We start from the raw sequence: 19880 nt of genomic DNA, 5'->3' as shown, positions 1-19880 counted from the left end.
TGCCTGTTTAGGTAATAAACTTACTTTTCGTTCTTCCACAGCTTCTCAATTCGGAAGATGTCGAGTTTGTCTCGGTTGATGTGAGACAAGAGACGGTAAGACTGTCTGACAGGCTGACCCTCAGGTGAGCGTCTGCTGTCTCTCATCAGATACACACAGTCACCTGCACACAAACAAACACAGAGATCAGTTACTTATCTACAATAATATGTCTCACAAGAATCTGACCACTTAAGTCACCTAGAATATCAGACTCTCTCCGCTGCAGATCTCTTGTATGTCTAAAGTTTGCAGAGAAGTTAGAGAAACTTTTTTAAGCAATCGTCTATTGATAAGTTGCAATAATACATTATGGCATTTGCAATAAAATAATCGACAAAAACAAACCTTAAAGAACAACTCAGCCTTAAGCTGAAATGAATGTTTCTGATTCAAAGTTTCAAGCTGTTTCACTTCTGACCACTCCTAACCGTTGAGGCAGATGTGGTTGGGTGTGGTCAAAAGTGCACACTTTTGCATGTATAACCACATCAATCACGTCAGGTTGCCCTCGAGTAACACAGCATGCAAATCATTGCATCAAAATGATACATTTCTCTGTGAGTACAGGGAGTTTTCCAGGCATGCGTGAGCTTACGATTGCTTTATGATTTAGATACCTTGGTGTAGCAGCAGGTCATCTCTAAGGAGACAGATGTAGTAGACAGAGCCAGCCTGGGCGTAGCTGGGCTGGGGTATCATGGGGACTTCCTGTAGTGAGGATAAGACACATCTGAGACACTTCTAGCCAAAAAACAACAACACCAACAAACAAAAAAAAACAGACTTTAAGGAGTTCATCATCCACTGTGGTTTCGAAACAACAGACGCACCCTATCTACAGGCCGGGGATCGCACTGTTCACACAGATAGTGCTCCACCTCAGTCTCCAGTCGCATACAGTCAAAGTGCTGCCACACCTATGATGGGAAAAAATTATTAAATCACATAAATGCATAAGACAAAAAAGAAAAAAGAAGACTTTTCAAACCATTTACTGTAAGTAACATTGAGTTACAGCTCGAATGAAATGCTCAAAAAAAAAACAAAAAAAAAAACCCCTCTGCGTTAGTGATTCACCACCTTGACTGTTTCTGAACCTCTGAACTTAAGCTCCTTCAGTATTTGTTATCCTCCTCATTTTCTGTATCTAAAAATAACAGACAACACACACAAAAGACTGCCTGCATCCTCTGCATGGAAAATCTCCTTGACAAAGTACTTCTCAGATAGGTGAAGTCTTTAGAGAGACGCTAAAATAGTTCTACACCATCAGCAAGTGAGATAAAAGAAGAGAGGTCGAAGTAAAGACTGTTTCTGATATTTTTTTACTTACCATACACTTTTCACATTGAATCATCAGACCTTCATCCTTGTACATTCCACAGATGCAACGGATGACATCGTCATCCTTGTCGTGAGACCCGGGCCCTCCTGTGTGGTGGTGATGACCGTGGTCACGGTCCAGCGAGTCTGAGCTGTCTGCCTCGCTGGCGGTCTCGCCCACTATCTCATCAATCTGGACTGCAGCTTCATTACGAGCACTGTAGTAGGCTTTCCGCAGCCGACAGACATCTCTGCCTATTGATGACTTCTTCCCATAATATTTCTGGTGGGAAAACGAGACAGTTGCTGAAAATCTTTTAAATCAATCCGTTACTGGCAGAGCAAAAGGACAACAGGACCTCACAGACACCATAAAGTGATGATATTTAAAGGGGTCAAATGAGGAATGCTCATTTGACCCCAGAATTACACGCTCATCATTCACTCGCACGGTTAAGGCTTTGAGTTGTTCATCCTTGAAAGTCTACGGGCAATTTCCTGCAGGACAAAGGTCACCGACACAGAAAGATTCATTCAAAACTGTCTTTGCAGCTGCCAAAATTTCACCGGCAAGGCTACACCCACATTCAACAGTAATTCACATTCCTCTCACACTTTTTCAGTCCGCCAGAAAGGGCCTTGGGGCGAGAGGGTGATTCTAATTTATACGTCCACTTCAAACTTCTCTGACTGGAAGAGTAAGCTGCCCTGAGAGCTTTTCAAGTGGCACTTGTTTAAACTGCTTAGCTATACAGATGTAAATCAAACAGCCTTGCAACATGTGCACACAGGATCAGCAGTCGCGAAGTTATGTTCCATTTGGGAGGTTTTTGTGTGCGAGACAGGAGAAAGAAAAGCAATGACTGAGTGGGAGGAAGAAAGTGTTGAAGCTGCACAATAACAGCGTTAAGTATCAATTTGACGAGGCCCTTTGATAATTGAGCTCTAAGAGTCTGAGATTACACACAAGAGTCCACGGCATGGCCGCGTCACTCAAAGATTAAGACTGGATGCTCCAACAGCTGAATGCCTTCGTGCCACCAGCATGTTTGAGTTTCTAATGACTGCTAACAAACGGTCTAACAGATCTATGACACTGATTAAGCAAGTAGTTTGACACCAAACCAAAAATTTCAGAAAACTATCATTTTCATGGATGAGTGTATCCCTCAGGACATGTTATTAGACTACTAGCAGCATAAACTTGTGAATTTTCACCAGTTGAAATAGGAACACAATTTATTTCCAGCTGCTTCATAGACTCTTACTCTCTACATCTTCAGTGATTTTCAAGCTGATGTGCAGCTGTTCCATTCACACAATGAAGTATATATATCAATAATATTAATAATGGATGAATCAGGAATCTTATTATCTAGCAATATAAAAATTAAAGTTAAAAGATCAATAAAGGAAGTACTCATTGAGAGAGCTAGCAAGTAATTAAGAGAGAGCAGAGATGATAGAACAAACTAATATGCTGGTATTTACATTTCACTGAGTTTCTAAATAAAAATATTCAGGTCATCTAGGCATGGTTACATTGAGTGGCTAGTGAGTGCACCTCAATTTCTACCCGCATTTTTTAAAATTCTCATTGGATTAATCTACCTCTTTTTTTATGGCTCTAAAAATGCAAACTAAGGAATGCATCACAGAGATCTGAGTTCCTCAGTTTAGCTGCTTTACTTGAACAGCTTCTGATCATTACTAATAAATAAAATCCTAATTTTTTCTACTACAAACATGTGAACTGGTCCTTTGCCTACCTCAGCATTGCGAAATACTTTGAGCATGTCTGTGTCAAATGCTTCAACCGTCTTATAATGGCCCGTGAGGATTTGCTTCTCAATGGTGCTCAGGTCCAGCGGGTCAGACACCTTCTCATAGTACTGGCTGTTCCTGATGGTGCACAAAGATAAAAGAATTAGGCTCCAAATTTGGTTTGTCAGTAGCAGAGGTGGGTGGGAGGACAAAAAAAGGAAGGAGAACATTCAGTTCAAAACTTATTAAATCAGATTCAACCAAAACTCAAATTTCTATGAGCATACAGGGCAACAAATCCCAGATTATAACAGCTTTTTTTTTACCATGTAGCTGAAGAAAAATAATAAGCTGCTATTGTTTTGACACCAGCTGATTACTATCAATACTGGACAAGCATCAACACACAGGCTGTCACGATTGTGTGTGGCGAGAGATAAAACTGTTACACTACGTGGGTGCTGTACACAGATAGACCAGATAACATAAGTAGGCGCTGTTTGGTAAACATGAAACAGCTTGTCGATATGCAGGTTTACACTCTTACCTCTTTCGAGATGGGAGGTTCACCAGCGGGGCAGCAAGTGTCTGACCAGCGGAGTCTGAGATTAAAAGAAAATAATAACATTCCTGTCATCATTTTTCAATCACAGATTCTTATCATTCAGTAAACAGTGGACAGCTACACCGAGGCACTGAAAGATTCCTTCAAGAAGCCTGATCAGACCCCAGATCAGGCTAGAGGTCATACTAATGAGAATATCAGCGTGACCGGGGTCACTTACCCTTGTAGCTGGTTATCATGTCACAAATCTCCTTGAAGATGTGAGCAAGGCGAGCGGTGCGTGTTACTTCTGTGTTTTCCTCGGCTGCAGCTAGCCTTCGTGTGCGTACCGACCGTGACGTCTGCAGGGCTGAGAACTGCGTCAGGAACACGTCTGGACACAAGATATGACCATTCAGCATTAACGTCTAAAACATCTGCATATTTACAGTCTCTGAATTTTGTCTACATTTCAAAAATAAATGTCTGTGTCCCCTTTATCGTACACTATTCTTTACATAGCTTAAATTACTTGCAACTGAATTTCTTAAGCTTGTACCTGACTTGATGTTGCCATCATCACGGATGACTCCTCCCCAGCGCGTATACATGGACAGGCTGCTGGCATCCCTCTCTCTCTCGCCCTCTCTTTTCAGCAGCTCCTGTTTCTCCCTCATCTTCTCCCAGTTCCTCAAGAGAAAAACTCTATGCTTCAACACAAAGTTTCTGGAAATCAAAGGAGACCGTTTAAATGTGTTACCATCAACTCACACCTCATGAGTTGAGAAGTTTTTACTTTTAAATGACATATATATGGTCTTGTGTATTAATAAACCACTCTATTAGAATGGAGAAGCAAGCATTATGTGCAATGGAAAAAGAAATTTAATAAAAATGTGTCACTGGCTTCCCAGGTGCATATGAATGAGGGGTTCAAGCAGATTCCTGTGTACAAGTCTTAAAGGAATTGTGATTATGTCTATCACTGGTGATGGCTTTTATAAAAAAAAAAAAAAAAAGAGTTTCTGCTATTTTATCCCTGCTTGATTCATGTGACTGAAACAGGAAATCACTTTGGAAACTGTGTGGGTGGTTGACTTGACGCATGCTCAATTATCAGGTAAGGAAATCCCAGAAAATTAATTCTGCTCATCTGGATGTTGCATTTTCAGTGGGAGAAACATTTTGTCTCCTGACTGATCATCAACAAGCAGTGGAAAAAGTGGGCTCAACTGCTTAAATTCTCATTGTTACCATTTTTTTCAGCAAAAATGCAGAAATTTAAAAGGTCATTGCACTCACAGATAAAGAAACATATTTCATTGATACTAGTATTACCACCTTAAAATATAAAACCTCTCACAAGCCTACAGGTCAGATTTATACTTTTAAGGATGCGTGGGAACCCAAACACAATTTATCAGTTGGCCCACTAGAGTTATGCTTCCTCTTCTTATCTTGTGTGTCCGTTTATGTTTTTACCTCTCTCTGTTGGACATGGGCTTCATCAGATGAGGGTAAAACTTGCTGCTGTCACTTGACTCTTCCTCCTGAAGATAACAAAAGTCCCATTAAACAATCCCTGTCTTCTCATCTTAAACAGTTTCTCATTCACACACATCGGTGACAACACCATTCAAGGTGCTCTTCAGTCTTTAGGAGCCACAGAGGGATTAAATGAGGGTTGGGGATTGAACTGCCATTATGATTAATGAGGAACCCACTATAACTTGCAGGTTACTCCTGATTTCATGCAAGTTCAGAAAACATTTTAGGTCACTAATGCAAAACTATACCCTTTAAGGTACTCCGAGTTACTTTTTTTAGAAATCCCGTGGCCCACTAAGAGCACCTCTGAGACAAAGAAAGATTTGTGCCCTACATAGATACTGCACCTGAAATCTACCAGGATAGTTAGATTTCTATTCAATTAAAATGTTAGTTTTCCCTCATTAAAATTTTTTAACACAAGATATTAAGCTGCAAGGGAATCCATTTCTGTGTAATAGGAGAAAAAAAAAGCCATTATCCAGTCTTAATTACAAGTGACCTGATCCCACCGCAAACTCTCACCACTTCCATCTATATGCATCACTCACTCGTTTCTTGAGCTGGTGTTTGGACTTCCTCTTCTCCTTGAGTCGACCGAGCCGCCGAGTCCCTCCTGATTTCCCAGGCAACCCATTAATACGCTGGCTCTTCCCTCCGATGATGCCCCTGCAGCCCTCTGAGCCACATTTGCAAACTTGCTGCAGAGAAAAGTGCAGTACAGTATGTGAGAAATATGCACAGGTGCAACAGAACGTCTGAAAATAAGCGTTCTTCCAAAACTGTTCCTAGTGCTTCACCTGCTCTTCTGTATTGAAGGAACGGAAGTTGTAGTCGTAGGTGAGCTCAGTCCCGCTGCTGATGTCTCTGAGAGCAAAGAGACCTATTCTGTACACCCCGTTCACTGACCTGCAAGAAATGAGAATATTACAATGAGTGAAGCTTTTATGAGATTTTTAATACTTAAGGAGATATTCTAAGGAGATGAAAGGAAGCAAGAAGCATGGTAAGTTTTAACCTGCCCACAGGCTCTGGAACAGCTTTTATAAAATAGCAGTTCGGTGATTCCATTTCAAAATCTGAGCTTACTGTAGTAACAACTGTCCCAAAAGGGCCTGTACAACAACTAGAAGGATACTACATGAACTTCTATTTGCAGTGTTTTTGTGGTTTCACTGACCAGCAGCCTGCAGCCTCAGGACAGTTCCTCTCGTGGACTCTTGAGGCTGAATCCAAAAGCAAACCAATCTTCATAGACTCCCATGCTATATTGCTAAATTTACAGCATGGTGCAGTTTTTGCTGCTGGCACTTTATTGCAATGTATTCACACTTCAAATTAAGAAATGTCACCAGGGACAGTAGCTCTTTGGCTAAAATCATTTTACAATTTTACAAATCTCATGAGTCAAGCTTGCTAGTTTCAGCTTAAGGTTTAGCACGCCACCATCACCAGTTCTAGTCTGCTCTGGCTCAGAAGAAACAGAATGGAGGTATTCAAAACAGTCCACCTTTTATATACAGTTAATGATATTCATAGGTCACTCCATTCTTTGCAACATAAGTGCTTTAACACATACAACTGAGGGAAAATCACAAAGTCCAAGTGCAAACCACACTTAGATGCTTCCATCAACCAAGAGATCCAAATCCAGAACATTTGTTGCTGTGAGGAAACGGTACTAAGTACTGAATCACACTTTCCAAAAGGTTAGGTAACAGGTATATGATTTCAGTTCATTATATAATTATACCCAAATGTCTATTTTTCAGGTTAATAGTGAACATTTTGACTTGATCACATGAAAAGATTCACTTTTTCAAGGGGTATAGTTCTAGGCTAGGGATAAAAAAAAAAAAAATCACTAACTACATCCAAAACATATTACGGTATATCCCTTTTACACAAGGATGTACAAACACAAATTTCTCCCTGAAGCAAAGCTTTCATTTTAAAGTTAAAATGTAATATTAGTCAATTACATCAAACCCAGTTTTAAAATTGGGACAAAAAGGGAATAGTCAGTGTGACAAATGTTCAACAAGTAATGCCTTTCTTCCTCTCTCCAAATGAAGCAGCGCTCCAGCTTTTCACTATTCTTGTAAGAATAAAACACACCATTCTGCTTGCCAGCCGCTTGATAATTTATTCCTTATATAGGGGTAAAAAGCTGATTCAGCGCATTGTCTTCAGCCACTACAGCTGTATCTAAGGCCCGGCTGCATGTAATCTCTCTTCTGTGACAAGACGGATGACTCGTCAGGCTTTGTGCTGAAAATCCTCCATCCTTGTAGAGTCTTTTATTTCAGGAGTGCACGCAGGCACCTGCAGACCTGTGTCCTAGATTGTGAACTGGTCTACGTTGGAGGGCAGAGGGTACAACGTGATAGTAAACTCTATGTCGTCATTAGCTTTCAACAATCAAATCCTCTAACGGAGTTGGCACATTCACTAAAAGAACTAAAGATAAACTAAGCAGGTTTCACTTAGAAAAGCGAGGCAAAGGGAGGCCTGCTCAGCCAGGTCTCCATGAGCTGTGGATTTAAACATGCTGCGAGAACAAGCCCTCAGGAAAAAAAGAGAATTGTTTTGGCAGGTGTAAGGGCTTTAAGCCATTAAGGTCTCTGAACACTGGAAGAAAAGGAGTGAGGTGATCTCATCAGATTACCACAACCACATTAATAAGGTTGGGGTTTCAAGGTAGAGCCTTCTCATTTACAGAGCGGTGCACCTGCAACACGTGTGTCTTTTAGAGCTATTATGTACGATACCAAAAGAGAGGCAACAAATACTGCCTAGCATTCACAGTGACTACTTATCAAGGTCTGTTCAACTGGTTTAACTGTACAGCTGCATGAATATAATAGGCTTTTCCCCAATTTCTGCGTTATTTATTACATACTGTTACTATGGTGCCTGCACATATTCCACATGGCACATTTTCAAATAATCAGTTCTGTGTTTGCGGAGGTAATAACAGGCTTCAGACAGCATTAAATGCTTAGTTACTGGTATTTTTGTGAGGATGGATGTCCTGTTCTCCAAACCTGCTGCTCCAACCTTTTTTGTTTGCCAGTAGCAGCAATCAAATGGTCTTAAAGGTAGAGTGGCTTTAATGAGAAAAGAATTAAATAGCTCATTTCAGACAGAGGGGCTGCACCAAGCAAGGCACACAATAAATAAACATTATTTTGAGCTGCAACATCATTATACTGCACTGTTACCTACTATAACCCCTGGTCGTGGCTGGACTTTATGTAGCTGGCCTTGTCTCCAGTTGTCTAAATTCCACGGTACCATCTTTTGGGCCATTCCTAGTGTGTTATAGCTATAGTCGGTTGCAGAGAAGACCATTTTAATAACACACAGACAGCCTATTTAGGTAATAGGCTGGTCTATTTTAACATGCCCCGACTTTCAAGAAAGCCACCGAAATACTGAAGTATCAAGCTAGAAGACTTTGCAATGAGCTCCTGTGACACTGCTGTCACATCGAACAGCATCACTTGTTTAACACTGCCCTAATATCCCCTGTGACTAAATCGACCTGACAATATCTGCCTCACATGGTAACCTATACCGATTTGGACTATTATAGACACATAGTGAGTATAAAAGCAGTACTCTATATCTGTAAACCAAATGTGGTTCACACCAGGCCTCTATCCCATCCCTAACAACTTGTGGCAACTGCTCGTGCTCAGAGCCAAAAAGGCTTAGCCAAATCTGTTCTTTGGTAAGCACCTAAAAGCACCACAAGGGTATTAGCAGGGAAACAGTTCAAGGCTGCTGTGACACTCACCACTTCTGCATCTGACAGTTGGGTTCACAGCTGTGGTTTATGAAACGCGCTTCATTGCCCATTCTGTAGCTATCAATCACCATGCCACTATCCAGGTTCAGGCAGTAGTGGCCACTGTGGGAGAAGTACTGTTCCATCATGCGACTCCTAAAACATGGAAGGTAGGAATGTGTTGAAGATAAGAGAAATAAATATACATCATCTAACACTAGTTTCATTGTATAGCAATGAAGATGTCCATCTCACCTGAACTCCTGTTCGCTAACAACTTCACCCAAATACTCAATGATGAACTGTCCTGAGCGGAGAGACTCCTTGGTGCGGATGCCCCACCCTTTGCCCTCAGTGCGGAAACGCTCCAGACACTGGACCCACTCGTGTCTCTGGATATGCTGGTTGTCACAATGATCTCCACATGGACACGTGCTGGGAGAACACTCAGCAAAGCTCATCCTGTGAAAAATAATTTTTTTAAAAAATTATAAAATAAGGCTGCCATTATTGGAGCTTGGAAAGAAAAGCAACTGGACTTATGTAAGTTTCTTGAAGATGTTATTACCTGTCATCCGAGAAGCTTCTTGATTACCATGACAACCCCCCCATCCCCAAAACGATTAGTTATGTCTATAACTTCTGTTCCCTGAAGGAGAGGAACGAGGTACAACACATAAGTATGGGATATCACGCCCTCGCGTGTCCTGGCTGAAGAAACCTTTATTCACGCCTTTACGGCAGATGACGTGTGATGACACGCGCAAGGCCCCGCCCGCACATATAGCCGCTGCCATCACCGTCATCCCTCAGTTCGATAGCCGCTCTTCACCGAGCCAACTGCTCAGTGGGGCCACCCTGTGTTGTACCTCGTTCCTCTCCTTCAGGGAACAGAAGTTATAGACATAACTAATCGTTCCCTTTCAGTCGATTCACTCGGTACAACACATAAGTATGGGACCTATATACACGCCCCGCAGAGCAGCCACCGAACCGGAACGGGACCACCACATCCTTAGTGAGTGGTAGACCCAGCAGAAAGGACAGCATGAGCCACCGAAGGGGCTGTAACGTCCAACCGATAAAACCGCACAAAAGTGTGCGGCGACGCCCAATTAGCCGCTGCACAAATATCAGCCACAGGCACCCCTCTAAAAAGAGCCCATGAGGTCGCCATCCCCCTGGTGGAATGAGCTCCCACCCCGTGGGGCAACGCAAAACCTCCGGTGCTGTATGCCAGCGAGATAGCTTCTACAATCCAGTGGGACAGCCTCTGTCTGGACAGAGCTCTACCTCTATGCGGATTAGCGAAGCAGACAAACAACTGGTCACACAAACGCACATCCCGAGTGCGCTCAATGTAGGTGCGTAGCGCACGCACCGGACAAAGAGAATGCACCCTCCTCTGCTCCTCAGATTCAAAAGGAGGGGAGCAAAAGCTCAGCAACTCAAACTCCATTGAACTATAAGATGCAGGCATGACCTTGGGAAGATAGGCGGCATTCGGACGCAATACGACCTTGCGGCCATCAGGAGAAAACTGTGTGCAGGCAGGATGCACAGACAGCGCATGAAGGTCCCCCACTCGCTTCGCCGAGGCCAAAGCGAGAAGTAATGCGGTCTTATACGAAAGAAGTTTCATATCTACCGACTCAACGGGTTCAAACGGAGGGCCACAAAGGGCCTCCAGCACCAAAGACAAGTCCCAAGCCGGGACACTGGACTTAAGCACGGGCCTCAGCCGGCGAACCCCTTTCAGAAAACGCACGGCGAGGGGATGCGCACCTGGTGTCACCCCGTCAAAACCGATATGACAAGCAGATATAGCCGCTAAATAAACCTTGATCGTCGAAAACGAAAGGCCTTTATCCAACAGCTCCTGCAGGAATGTCAAAACATCCACAATAGAGCACTGAAATGGGAGAGTGTGGCGGTCCTGGCACCATCGCTCGAAGGCTCGCCATTTGTAAGCGTACAAGCCTCTAGTAGACGAGGCCCTGGCGCTCTGAATCGTCGCTACCACACTAGGTGGCAGACCCTTAGCAACCAAGTTTAACCTCTCAGCAGGTAAGCATGAAGGTGCCACAGATCCGGGCGCGGATGAAACACTTCCCCCCCCGCCTGAGAGAGGAGATCCCTGCGGAGAGGAAGCTGCCAAGGACTTGCTGCAAGCAGGCTGATTATTTCTGCATACCACGACTTCGCGGGCCACCAAGGGGCCACCAGGATCAGAGAGAGGGAATGCCGACGCACCCTCTCCAGAATTGGAGATATCATTTCCACTGGGGGAAATGCATACAGGAGCACGTCTGGCCATTGGTGCGCTAGCGCGTCCAAGCCCAAGGGTGCATCGTGGTCGATTATGGAGAAGTACAGGGGGCAGTGAGCATTCACCCTGGAAGCAAAAAGATCTATTTGCGCCTCGCCAAATAGATCCCAAATCTGAGCCACTATTGAAGGGTGTAACCTCCATTCTCTCACCAGAGGACCCCCCCTGGAGAGAAGGTCCGGCCCCAGGTTCAGGTGGCCCGGGACATGGGTGGCTCTTAGAGTCAGAAAATGAACACTGCACCATAACAGCAGAGAGCGAGACAGCTGCAACAGGGGAAGAGAGCGTGTTCCTCCCTGCCTGTTTATATAAGACACCACTGTTGAATTGTCCGTCCTGACTAAGACATGCTGGCCCTGCAGGACTGGACGGAAACGCTTTAGAGCTAAGAACACTGCTAACAGCTCTAAGTGGTTGATGTGCAGCTGGCGCTGAGCCGCGGACCAGATCCCTCTCACTGACGCACCCTCGCACAGCGCTCCCCACCCACTTAGGGAAGCATCTGTGGACACCACCTTGCGAAACAACACCCTCCCAATCCGAGAGCCCTGGTGCAGTAGCCCGGGCTCCCTCCAAGGACGGAGAGCTAGCATGCAAGACGCAGTTACCGGCAGCCTCCTCCGGAGGTGACGCGAAGCACACAAACGGTGAGAGAGAGTCCAGCGTTGAAACGCTCTCATTTTCAACAGCCCAAGCGGCACTACGGCGATCATAGATGCCATCATGCCCAACAAGCGCAATATCGTCTGGAAACGCAGTCTGCGTCCCAGCTGAAATTGAGCGAGGCAGCGATGAAACGCGGCCACTCTGTGCTCTGACAACCGTGCGCGGCTGGAAAGAGAGCATATTTCCAGACCGAGAAAAGCGATCTGTTGACCTGGGATTAGCGAGCTCTTCTGAAAGTTCACAGAGAACCCCAGTGTCTGAATGTGTGACAGAACCCGCGACAGCTGCGTCTCCGCCTGTTCTCTGGAGCAAGCCACGAGAGCCCAGTCGTCCAGGTAGGCCAAGATGCGGATGCCCCTCTTCCTGAGGGGCGCTAGCGCTGCCTCGGCACATTTCGTAAAGGTGCGGGGAGCGAGCGACAGCCCGAACGGCAGCACTAGGTATTCGTAGGCTACGCCCTCGAATGCAAACCTCAGAAACTGCCTGTGTTTCGGGTGTATAGCGACATGAAAATAAGCATCTGTTAGATCGATTGTCGCAAACCAATCTCCCGGGCCGACTGCACTCAGGAGCTGTCTGAGTGTTAGCATCTTGAACCTGTACGTTCGCAGGTACGTGTTCAAGACTCGCAGGTCGAGGATGGGACGAAGCCCTCCCCCTTTCTTCGGAATGACAAAATAACGGCTGTACCAACCTTTGTCCGTCTCCGAAGCGGGGACCACCCGTATTGCTCTCTTCTGTAGTAGCGCCTGTATTTCCTCTCTGAGTACCAAGGCTGCCTCGGGGTTGACAATCGTGTTCACGACTCTTTGGAAACGAGGCGGCTTGACCCGGAACTGCAACCGGTAACCCATGGCAACGGTTTGCAGCACCCACGGAGAGGGGGCGCAAGCGCGCCACTGAGGGAAGTGAGCAGCCAGCCGGCTGGCCTGCAGCACTGACGGCGGGGCGCCGTCGCCCCCCAGTGTGTCCGCAGGGGACTGCATCCCCTGCCTGACCTGGCTCATTTCGCCTGCAGGTTGAGCATTTGAGATTGTTTGAGAGTAAACAACACTCTTTATTGATTGCAACATGGGAACATGTACATTTATACATTTTGTTGGGTGCACCTTTTCCGGGGCATAACAATGAAAAACAGCGGGAACACTCGATGTGGTCGCTTGAACATTCAACACATCTGAACCGTGTGCAGGGGTTATGTGCTTGGGAGACCGCGATAGGGAAGTGCAGCGCCTTCTGGGGCTGACAACCTGAACAGAACTTAAGCGGCACCTCTTGTGCGGCAACAGAGGGGTAAGAGCAGCGTCTCCCTGCTGCCGGATCCCTTCCCCACTCGCAATCACAGCTAGGAGGGCTGAGGCTTCTTCCTCCTGGGCGTCGGGTCCCGTCGGGGGCCCGGGGGAGGGCCTTTGCCCCAGGCCGACTGGCGTGGAGCTCGGGCCGGAGTACGTGCTCTCGCCGGCGGCCCTCCCACTCCAGCAGTGGGCGCCGGTCTCTTGCCAGCTGTCAGAGGAGCGGCGGGCCTGTGAGAGCTAGCAGTGGGCTTGGGCTGGGGCTGGCGTCTGGGGATGATGTCGCGCAGAGCTTCCGTCTGCTTCTTCCTCAGATCGAATCTAGCCTGAATGGCTTCAAGTGAATGTCCGAATAACCCAGCCGCAGACACTGGTGCGTCCAGATACACAGCTCTGTCTCTATCAGGGACGTCGGAGAGGGTCAGCCACAGGTGCCTCTGCGCCACCACTGTCGAAGCCATCCCTCTGCCCAGGGAGAGCGCTGCACAGCGAGACGCACGGAGGATGTAATCCGTGGTGACTCTAACCTCGTTAAGAAGAGGTGACAGCGGGCTGTCCTCCGGAACCAGCGATCCAAGCTCCGCCAGGCACATTGCTTGGTACGTCTGGAGCATGGTGACGGAGCTCATGGCTCGAGCGGTGCCGGCCTGAGCCCGATAAATCTTCTCCAGCTGCGAGGCCGAGAATCTGCAGTGCTTGGACGGCAGAGTTGCGGGGCCACCGACACCATGGTTATGGGACGGGGCCAGATAAGCAGCCAGAGACGGCTCCATAGGGGGTGGGTTAGCTAAACCAGCTCCCTCGGCGCCGTCCAATTCCATGTACTGTCCATAGCCGGGCACAGTGACGCGGGTAGACAGAGGTTTGTCCCATGACGCTGTTAGCTCGCAGAGAAAGTCTGGGAACATGGGGAGGCAGTTTTTGGCCGTTGCGGGCTCCGGTGGAAGGAAAAAACCCGCAAACCGCGACGGCTTCCGAGCTGGTGGAGGAGAGGGCCAGTCCACCTGCAGCTTCTCAGCGGCACGGCGAAACAGGGAGAAAAGAGAGGTGTCATCGTGGCCGACCGGCGCAGCAGCGGCGGCATATTGGGTCGACAATGAGCTCTCCTGCTCATCCTCCGACAAACCATGGATGTCCAGGCCGATGTCCAGCACGTCATCGTCTTCCTGGGGAGCGCTGGCGGGCTTCAACCCAGGCTGAAGCCCGTCAGCGCTCCTGCATGGTTCCGGTCCGTCATCGGCTAACCCGTCAACGTATTCCATGTGGTCAGCCCAGCTAATCGCGGGGACATCGACCTGAAAATTTTCGTCTTCGGACTCGGACGAAGCCGGGGCTCCAGACTCGGAAAGAAGAGGGTCATGCCGTGCGACAGCCGAGCGTCCCAGCACTCTTTCCACAAACGTCACCCGTCTTTCCAGGGTCGAGCGTCGGAGCTGGCGACAAAACGCACAAGCTTCGGGCTCCGTCAACGCTCTCCTAGCGTGGACGATCCCCAGGCAGACAGGGCAGGCATCGTGCTGGTCGCTGTCGTGCAAAGAGAAACCACATCCCTGAGGACAGGGGCGAACAGAAGATTTCTGCTTTGCTCGCTTCGGTTTGGAGTCCATTCCCAAAACGCAAAGCGAAACGCTGCACAAGAAAAACTTGAAAATAGCGCTCCGCGGGCAGCCTACGCACCAGCTGGGCGGTGGAGGCTAACACCAACAGGGGCAGTTAAGCTAGGTTCAAGTTGGCAGACAACGGAGCTAACTAGCAGTAGCTAGCTAGCCCAACTCAGCAGAGGTGTTCTCAGCGAGGTGAAGAGCGTAAGAACTGAGGGATGACGGTGATGGCAGCGGCTATATGTGCGGGCGGGGCCTTGCGCGTGTCATCACACGTCATCTGCCGTAAAGGCGTGAATAAAGGTTTCTTCAGCCAGGACACGCGAGGGCGTGATATCCCATACTTATGTGTTGTACCGAGTGAATCGACTGAAAGGGAACTCCAGACCTCTGAATCAGTCCACTCATTCTCAACTGTAAAATGCCCTATCCAATCAGAACCATGGAAGAAACTAACACCTTTGCCAAGCTGTTACAAAACGCTGTCAACTGCTGCAGTGCCACAGGGATATTTTCAACAGCCAGTGCTTGCTTGTTTTCAGCACCCCTGAGGCATGGTTTCTGTACAACATCTGAAGCACATTACTGTTTTTACTTTGCTCTGCTGCATGCTAAAAACTCAATAGGTTTGCAACACTTAAGATGTCAGATTGAAGAGGATATACTGGTTACAAACAATAAAAAAAAAAAAAATCCCCTTCCTATGGAGATAGGTTTGACTGGAGAGAAAGACAGCCTGAAGATGGAGATGGAGTGCAATGGCTGGCATTCCTGTCTTGACACCATGTTTTGCCCTCTATTCAAAATCACTTAATTCCTAAAACAAAGCGATGTAAAATAAAATTTCTAAACAAGCACATGGCTTCATCTGAATACTGAAAAGTAACATGAGACTTGTTGAAAACAACCAATTATGATGGTGTATCTTTACCTATTCAAGCATTCATCCATGCAGCCTTTTTCAGTTGAGTCTTCGGGAAGTCTACAGTTGCATGTAGTTGTTTCATAACCAGAGAGAGGCTTCACATCCACATAAACATCTATAAAACATAAAACAGAGTATTACCATATCATTCTTACAGTGTTTGACACACAAAGTTGAACTGTAGACACACATCTTTAATTCCTGTTTTTGTAACTAGTGAAGCAAATATCCTTATCTTATATATTTATAGGGAAACACCTGAGTTTAACAAAGCTACAAATTATATATTAAAAAAAAAATTTGAAATTTAAAAAAAAAAATCCTTTCACTCACTTGATCTTATTTTTTTATAAAGGGGGACATCAGGCCTCTTGTGTAGCTGAAAGGAAGAAATAGAGCGGTAAATGCAAAAGTGGTCGAAACAAAAATACATACTAAGAACCTCAGAAAGATTGATCACCTGATCATGTTTCCACAACCATAGGATGTCGTAAGGCAACTGGAAGTCAATGCGTTTCTGTCTCAGGTACTTTCCTGGGTGGGTGGGGGGTGGGGGGGATTTGGGAAGAGAGAAAAATCAGTCCGTTGTATTTATGCTTCATCTTATCATAGCTGAAAACACAGGCCTGTGATAAACAGAGGAGAGTCCTGTTCCAAGAAACAGGTTTATCTGGATAATTTACTAGAGCCGTTTGAATCTTGGACACGGACTGAAGCAAAATGAGGTTTTCTAGGTTTTACTTTCCCTCCCTTGGCAAGTCATACAGCTAACTGAGAAATTCAAATTTGTGAAACCTGCCAACGACTGAATTCTGCATAAAGAAATTTAAGAAATGTGCTCAAAACTTCAACTAAATAAATAATTAAATCTACTTTCAGCTGTTCCCATATTCCCCAATTTGTCTCTTTTCTATCGTTTACTTGTTAGGTAAATGATTAAATGACTACACTATGAATAAATAACTTGGTTTTTAGTGTTTAAAAACTCCTTGCTTCTTAAATTCTTTTTTTTTTTGATGATCATAAAATAAATCAATAGCAAAAATCTCAACTAATTAATTTTAAAACTCACCAACATGTATTGGAGCAGGAAACAATCCATACTCATGTTCCCCAGGTATATACTCTAGCTTCTCTTTCTTCAGCTGCAGAAACTGACTACGGGGGCTGTAGAAGAGGAAAAGAAAAATGTGAAGGCATTTCACTGGCTGTGCAGAAAAACTGTATGACACTATGAAGTGTTGCTGTCTGAATTAAGGATTAGTAGGGAGAGGATTTGGATCTCCACGCCCCTAAGACTCACTCTTCAGTTTTGTACACATCAGAATATAACCCCGCTTTCTGGAACTTCTTCTTCGGAGGTCGTGCTGGTCTTTTCTCTCGCTGGGTGGCTATGGGCATAGGTGGAGCTTGTTCCCTGGAGACAGGGCCTGGGCCCTCTGATGAGCAGTGGCCATCTGGCTTGGTTTCCACTGAGCTAAAGATAGAAACATGACTTGGTTTCTAGTGACAACTGGACTTAATAAATGTTATACATACCACCACTGAATCCTAATATTAGTTTTCACTGTCATAGAGAAGAGTCTCTCAAGTCCAGTCTTGTTGAATATGCAATAGTGTATTTTAATTTGCTTACCCATGAAGGCTCTGTAGCTCATCTTGGGTAAGCCAGCTCCTTCCTGTCCCAGGTCTGGACCTTGCCACAAGGCTCCCTAGGTTTTCCTCTCTTTCAGGCAAGTGTCCCTCCATGTCTTCAGCCTCCCTGTCCTCTTCCACATCCTCCTCCTCTTCCTCATCCCCTTCTCTCTCCCAGTGCTTTCGCTTCTGACCTTTTCTGCGTTGCCCCTGGACTACCGACTCAATAGCATCAGTCACAGTATCACCCTCCCACCCTCTTCCCTCTGCTAACCGTTCCACCCCTTTCTCCCGGTGCCGGACTTGATTCAACTCTACCACAGGTGGAGGGGACGGTGGTGGGGAGGGTAACGGGTGTTTCCTAGGACGTCCAGGCCCCCTCTTCTTTACCATGTTGTTTCCTGTACGGGCCTGTCTCTGCAGCTTCTTGGCACGCAGGATTTTGTTGACATGGAGCAGACTGTATTTGGAGGGCTGTACGCGATGGGAGTTGTGAGACAGTGAGACATCCAGGCAACACTCCTGAGAGGGAGAGAGGCAGGATGAGGAGGTTGAGCTGTGGGAGTGAAACAGAGAAGACTGATGATGGTGCTGTTGGCGGTGGTGCAGGGATCCTTCAGGTTCTTCCGAGGTTGGGAGTGTAACACCCCTTGTCTGGATACCTGATGACCCTGAGGAGAGAAACAGAAAATGAATGGTCTAAATGAATCTTAAAAATGCTAAGTAGCAACAGGACAGTTAACACGTCAGCACTCAGGAAACAGTGATACTATGCTTATGCATGTCTTCTCTTGTTCCTTTAGGTCCTTTTCTATTCTCATACATGCTTCTAATCACACTTCATTCCTTTTTGATTTTTGTTAATCCAAGAGTAGCAGAAAAACTCTGCTAAAATGCAGAAAAACTGCTGAAATCAGTACAACTTGTTCTTTGGTCATATTTCTTCTATAAGAAAACAAAAATAAGTACATAAAAAAAAAACCCGCAGCACCTCTAAAGTGTGTAAATCATCCCCTAGATGTATTCCAACACTTCCAACAATATTCTTTACACAAATGAAGAAAAAAAATGTTTAAAGGACACTGTACACTAACAACAAAACTTCAACCAGCCTTGAAGCATGGGGGAGGAGGTATCATAGTCTGGGACTGCTTTGCAATCCTTTAAAGGACAATGAATTAAAAATGAGTGAATTTTACGAGACAATGTCAGGGAAGCAGTCCATGCCCTGAACCTTAGAAGACACTCTGGGTGATGAAACAAGACAAATGACCCAAATCCCATAATTAAGTAATAGCAGAATGGCTAAAAAATAAGAAAATACGGGTTTTGGAATGGTATGGAAATAGAAAGTGAGAGGCTAAAGAAACTGTGCTGCTATTTTTCCCCTCATTAATATTGATCTCCTGCATCTTCTTAGAATACTTCCTTCCCTGGTCTGACCTTAGGAAACCATATTTCTAAGTTGTTTTTATTTTTTTCATTTCAGACAGACCCTAATGTTTTAAGAATGTCTACACCATCAAACTTTACACAGTTTCATTTAACGCATTTAATATGTCTTTTTACTTGACAAAAAGAAGCATTACTCTTACTCCTAACTCAAAATCCTTTCATTTTTTGGTCACCCATACAAATGGTTTATTTTGGCTGAAATATGACTTTCAAAAGAAATGCCAAAATAATAATATAACAATTCATACACTTAAGTGGATAGAAGTTGCTGGCAACTGTACAAGTCTGAATGAATCATTAGACACATTGTGTATGCATTTAGATTAAACCCTCTTTACTTCATGGTAGGGTTTTTTTTAAATAAGGACATTTAGCATAAAATGTGTGCCAAATCAAACATGCAGATCGATCTGCTGTGGTGACCACAATAAGGAAATAAGGAAGCACCTGAAAGTACAACCTCCTCCTCCTTTACTAGACAGTACTGAACTGACACACAGCAGACCGCAAATCACCCTGTAATATAAGGTCAGAGTGCGATGATCAGTTAATTAGCCAATCACTGAACCATATTTTTAACAGTCCAAGGTGCTGTGACACTCTTTGAATCTGCCCATCTCAACGGAAACCTCTTTCACATCTATTCACACGTCCTTTTCCAAAACATCCCTTGCACTCTTTTTGCTACACGTCACTATCTCTACACCCACTACCCTGTCATTGTATATTTGTCAACTTCTGTCATTCCCCACTTGCGTTGTGTGGCAACCCAGTCCCCACCCTTGGCCTCCCCTACCTTCACAGTTCTGTCTGTGACCGCTGGGTGACCCCATCTCCTAAACTCTAATCCAGGATTACCCTGGCTTGGTTTGAACTGCATCATGCTGCCTCAACAAGGACCTTTCGGCTTCCCATATTACTCATAGACACACGCATAAACATTAGGTGATACTCACATACAGT

The 19880-nt window shown here is 45.5% G+C and overlaps 1 protein-coding gene across 2 annotated transcripts in view; it reads right to left on the bottom strand.

Moving 5' to 3' along the window:
• Positions 1–19880, bottom strand: part of ash1l (ash1 (absent, small, or homeotic)-like (Drosophila)) — a 38788-nt gene that overhangs the window by 7108 nt on the left and 11800 nt on the right. For both annotated transcript variants that reach the window (XR_191131.4, XM_004549040.6), the window contains exons 5-23: positions 17464–18133; positions 17131–17304; positions 16900–16994; positions 16288–16361; positions 16161–16206; positions 15834–15942; positions 9270–9476; positions 9024–9170; positions 6022–6130; positions 5773–5922; positions 5156–5223; positions 4233–4399; positions 3915–4067; positions 3677–3731; positions 3135–3267; positions 1376–1648; positions 873–959; positions 660–750; positions 25–163 (exon numbers count right to left, since the gene is read on the bottom strand). Coding sequence is in view for 1 of the 2 variants with exons in the window: in XM_004549040.6 (XP_004549097.3) it covers positions 25–163; positions 660–750; positions 873–959; positions 1376–1648; positions 3135–3267; positions 3677–3731; positions 3915–4067; positions 4233–4399; positions 5156–5223; positions 5773–5922; positions 6022–6130; positions 9024–9170; positions 9270–9476; positions 15834–15942; positions 16161–16206; positions 16288–16361; positions 16900–16994; positions 17131–17304; positions 17464–18133 (2947 nt within the window). In the remaining variant the exon portion in view is untranslated. The remainder of the gene's footprint in view (positions 1–24; positions 164–659; positions 751–872; positions 960–1375; positions 1649–3134; positions 3268–3676; positions 3732–3914; positions 4068–4232; positions 4400–5155; positions 5224–5772; positions 5923–6021; positions 6131–9023; positions 9171–9269; positions 9477–15833; positions 15943–16160; positions 16207–16287; positions 16362–16899; positions 16995–17130; positions 17305–17463; positions 18134–19880) is intronic.

This window comes from Maylandia zebra, linkage group LG22 (genome assembly GCF_041146795.1).
Source record: "Maylandia zebra isolate NMK-2024a linkage group LG22, Mzebra_GT3a, whole genome shotgun sequence".
Classification (NCBI taxonomy): domain Eukaryota; kingdom Metazoa; phylum Chordata; class Actinopteri; order Cichliformes; family Cichlidae; genus Maylandia; species Maylandia zebra.
The sequence above is the reverse complement of the archived record's forward strand: the minus strand, read 5'-3'. Positions and strand labels throughout refer to the sequence as shown.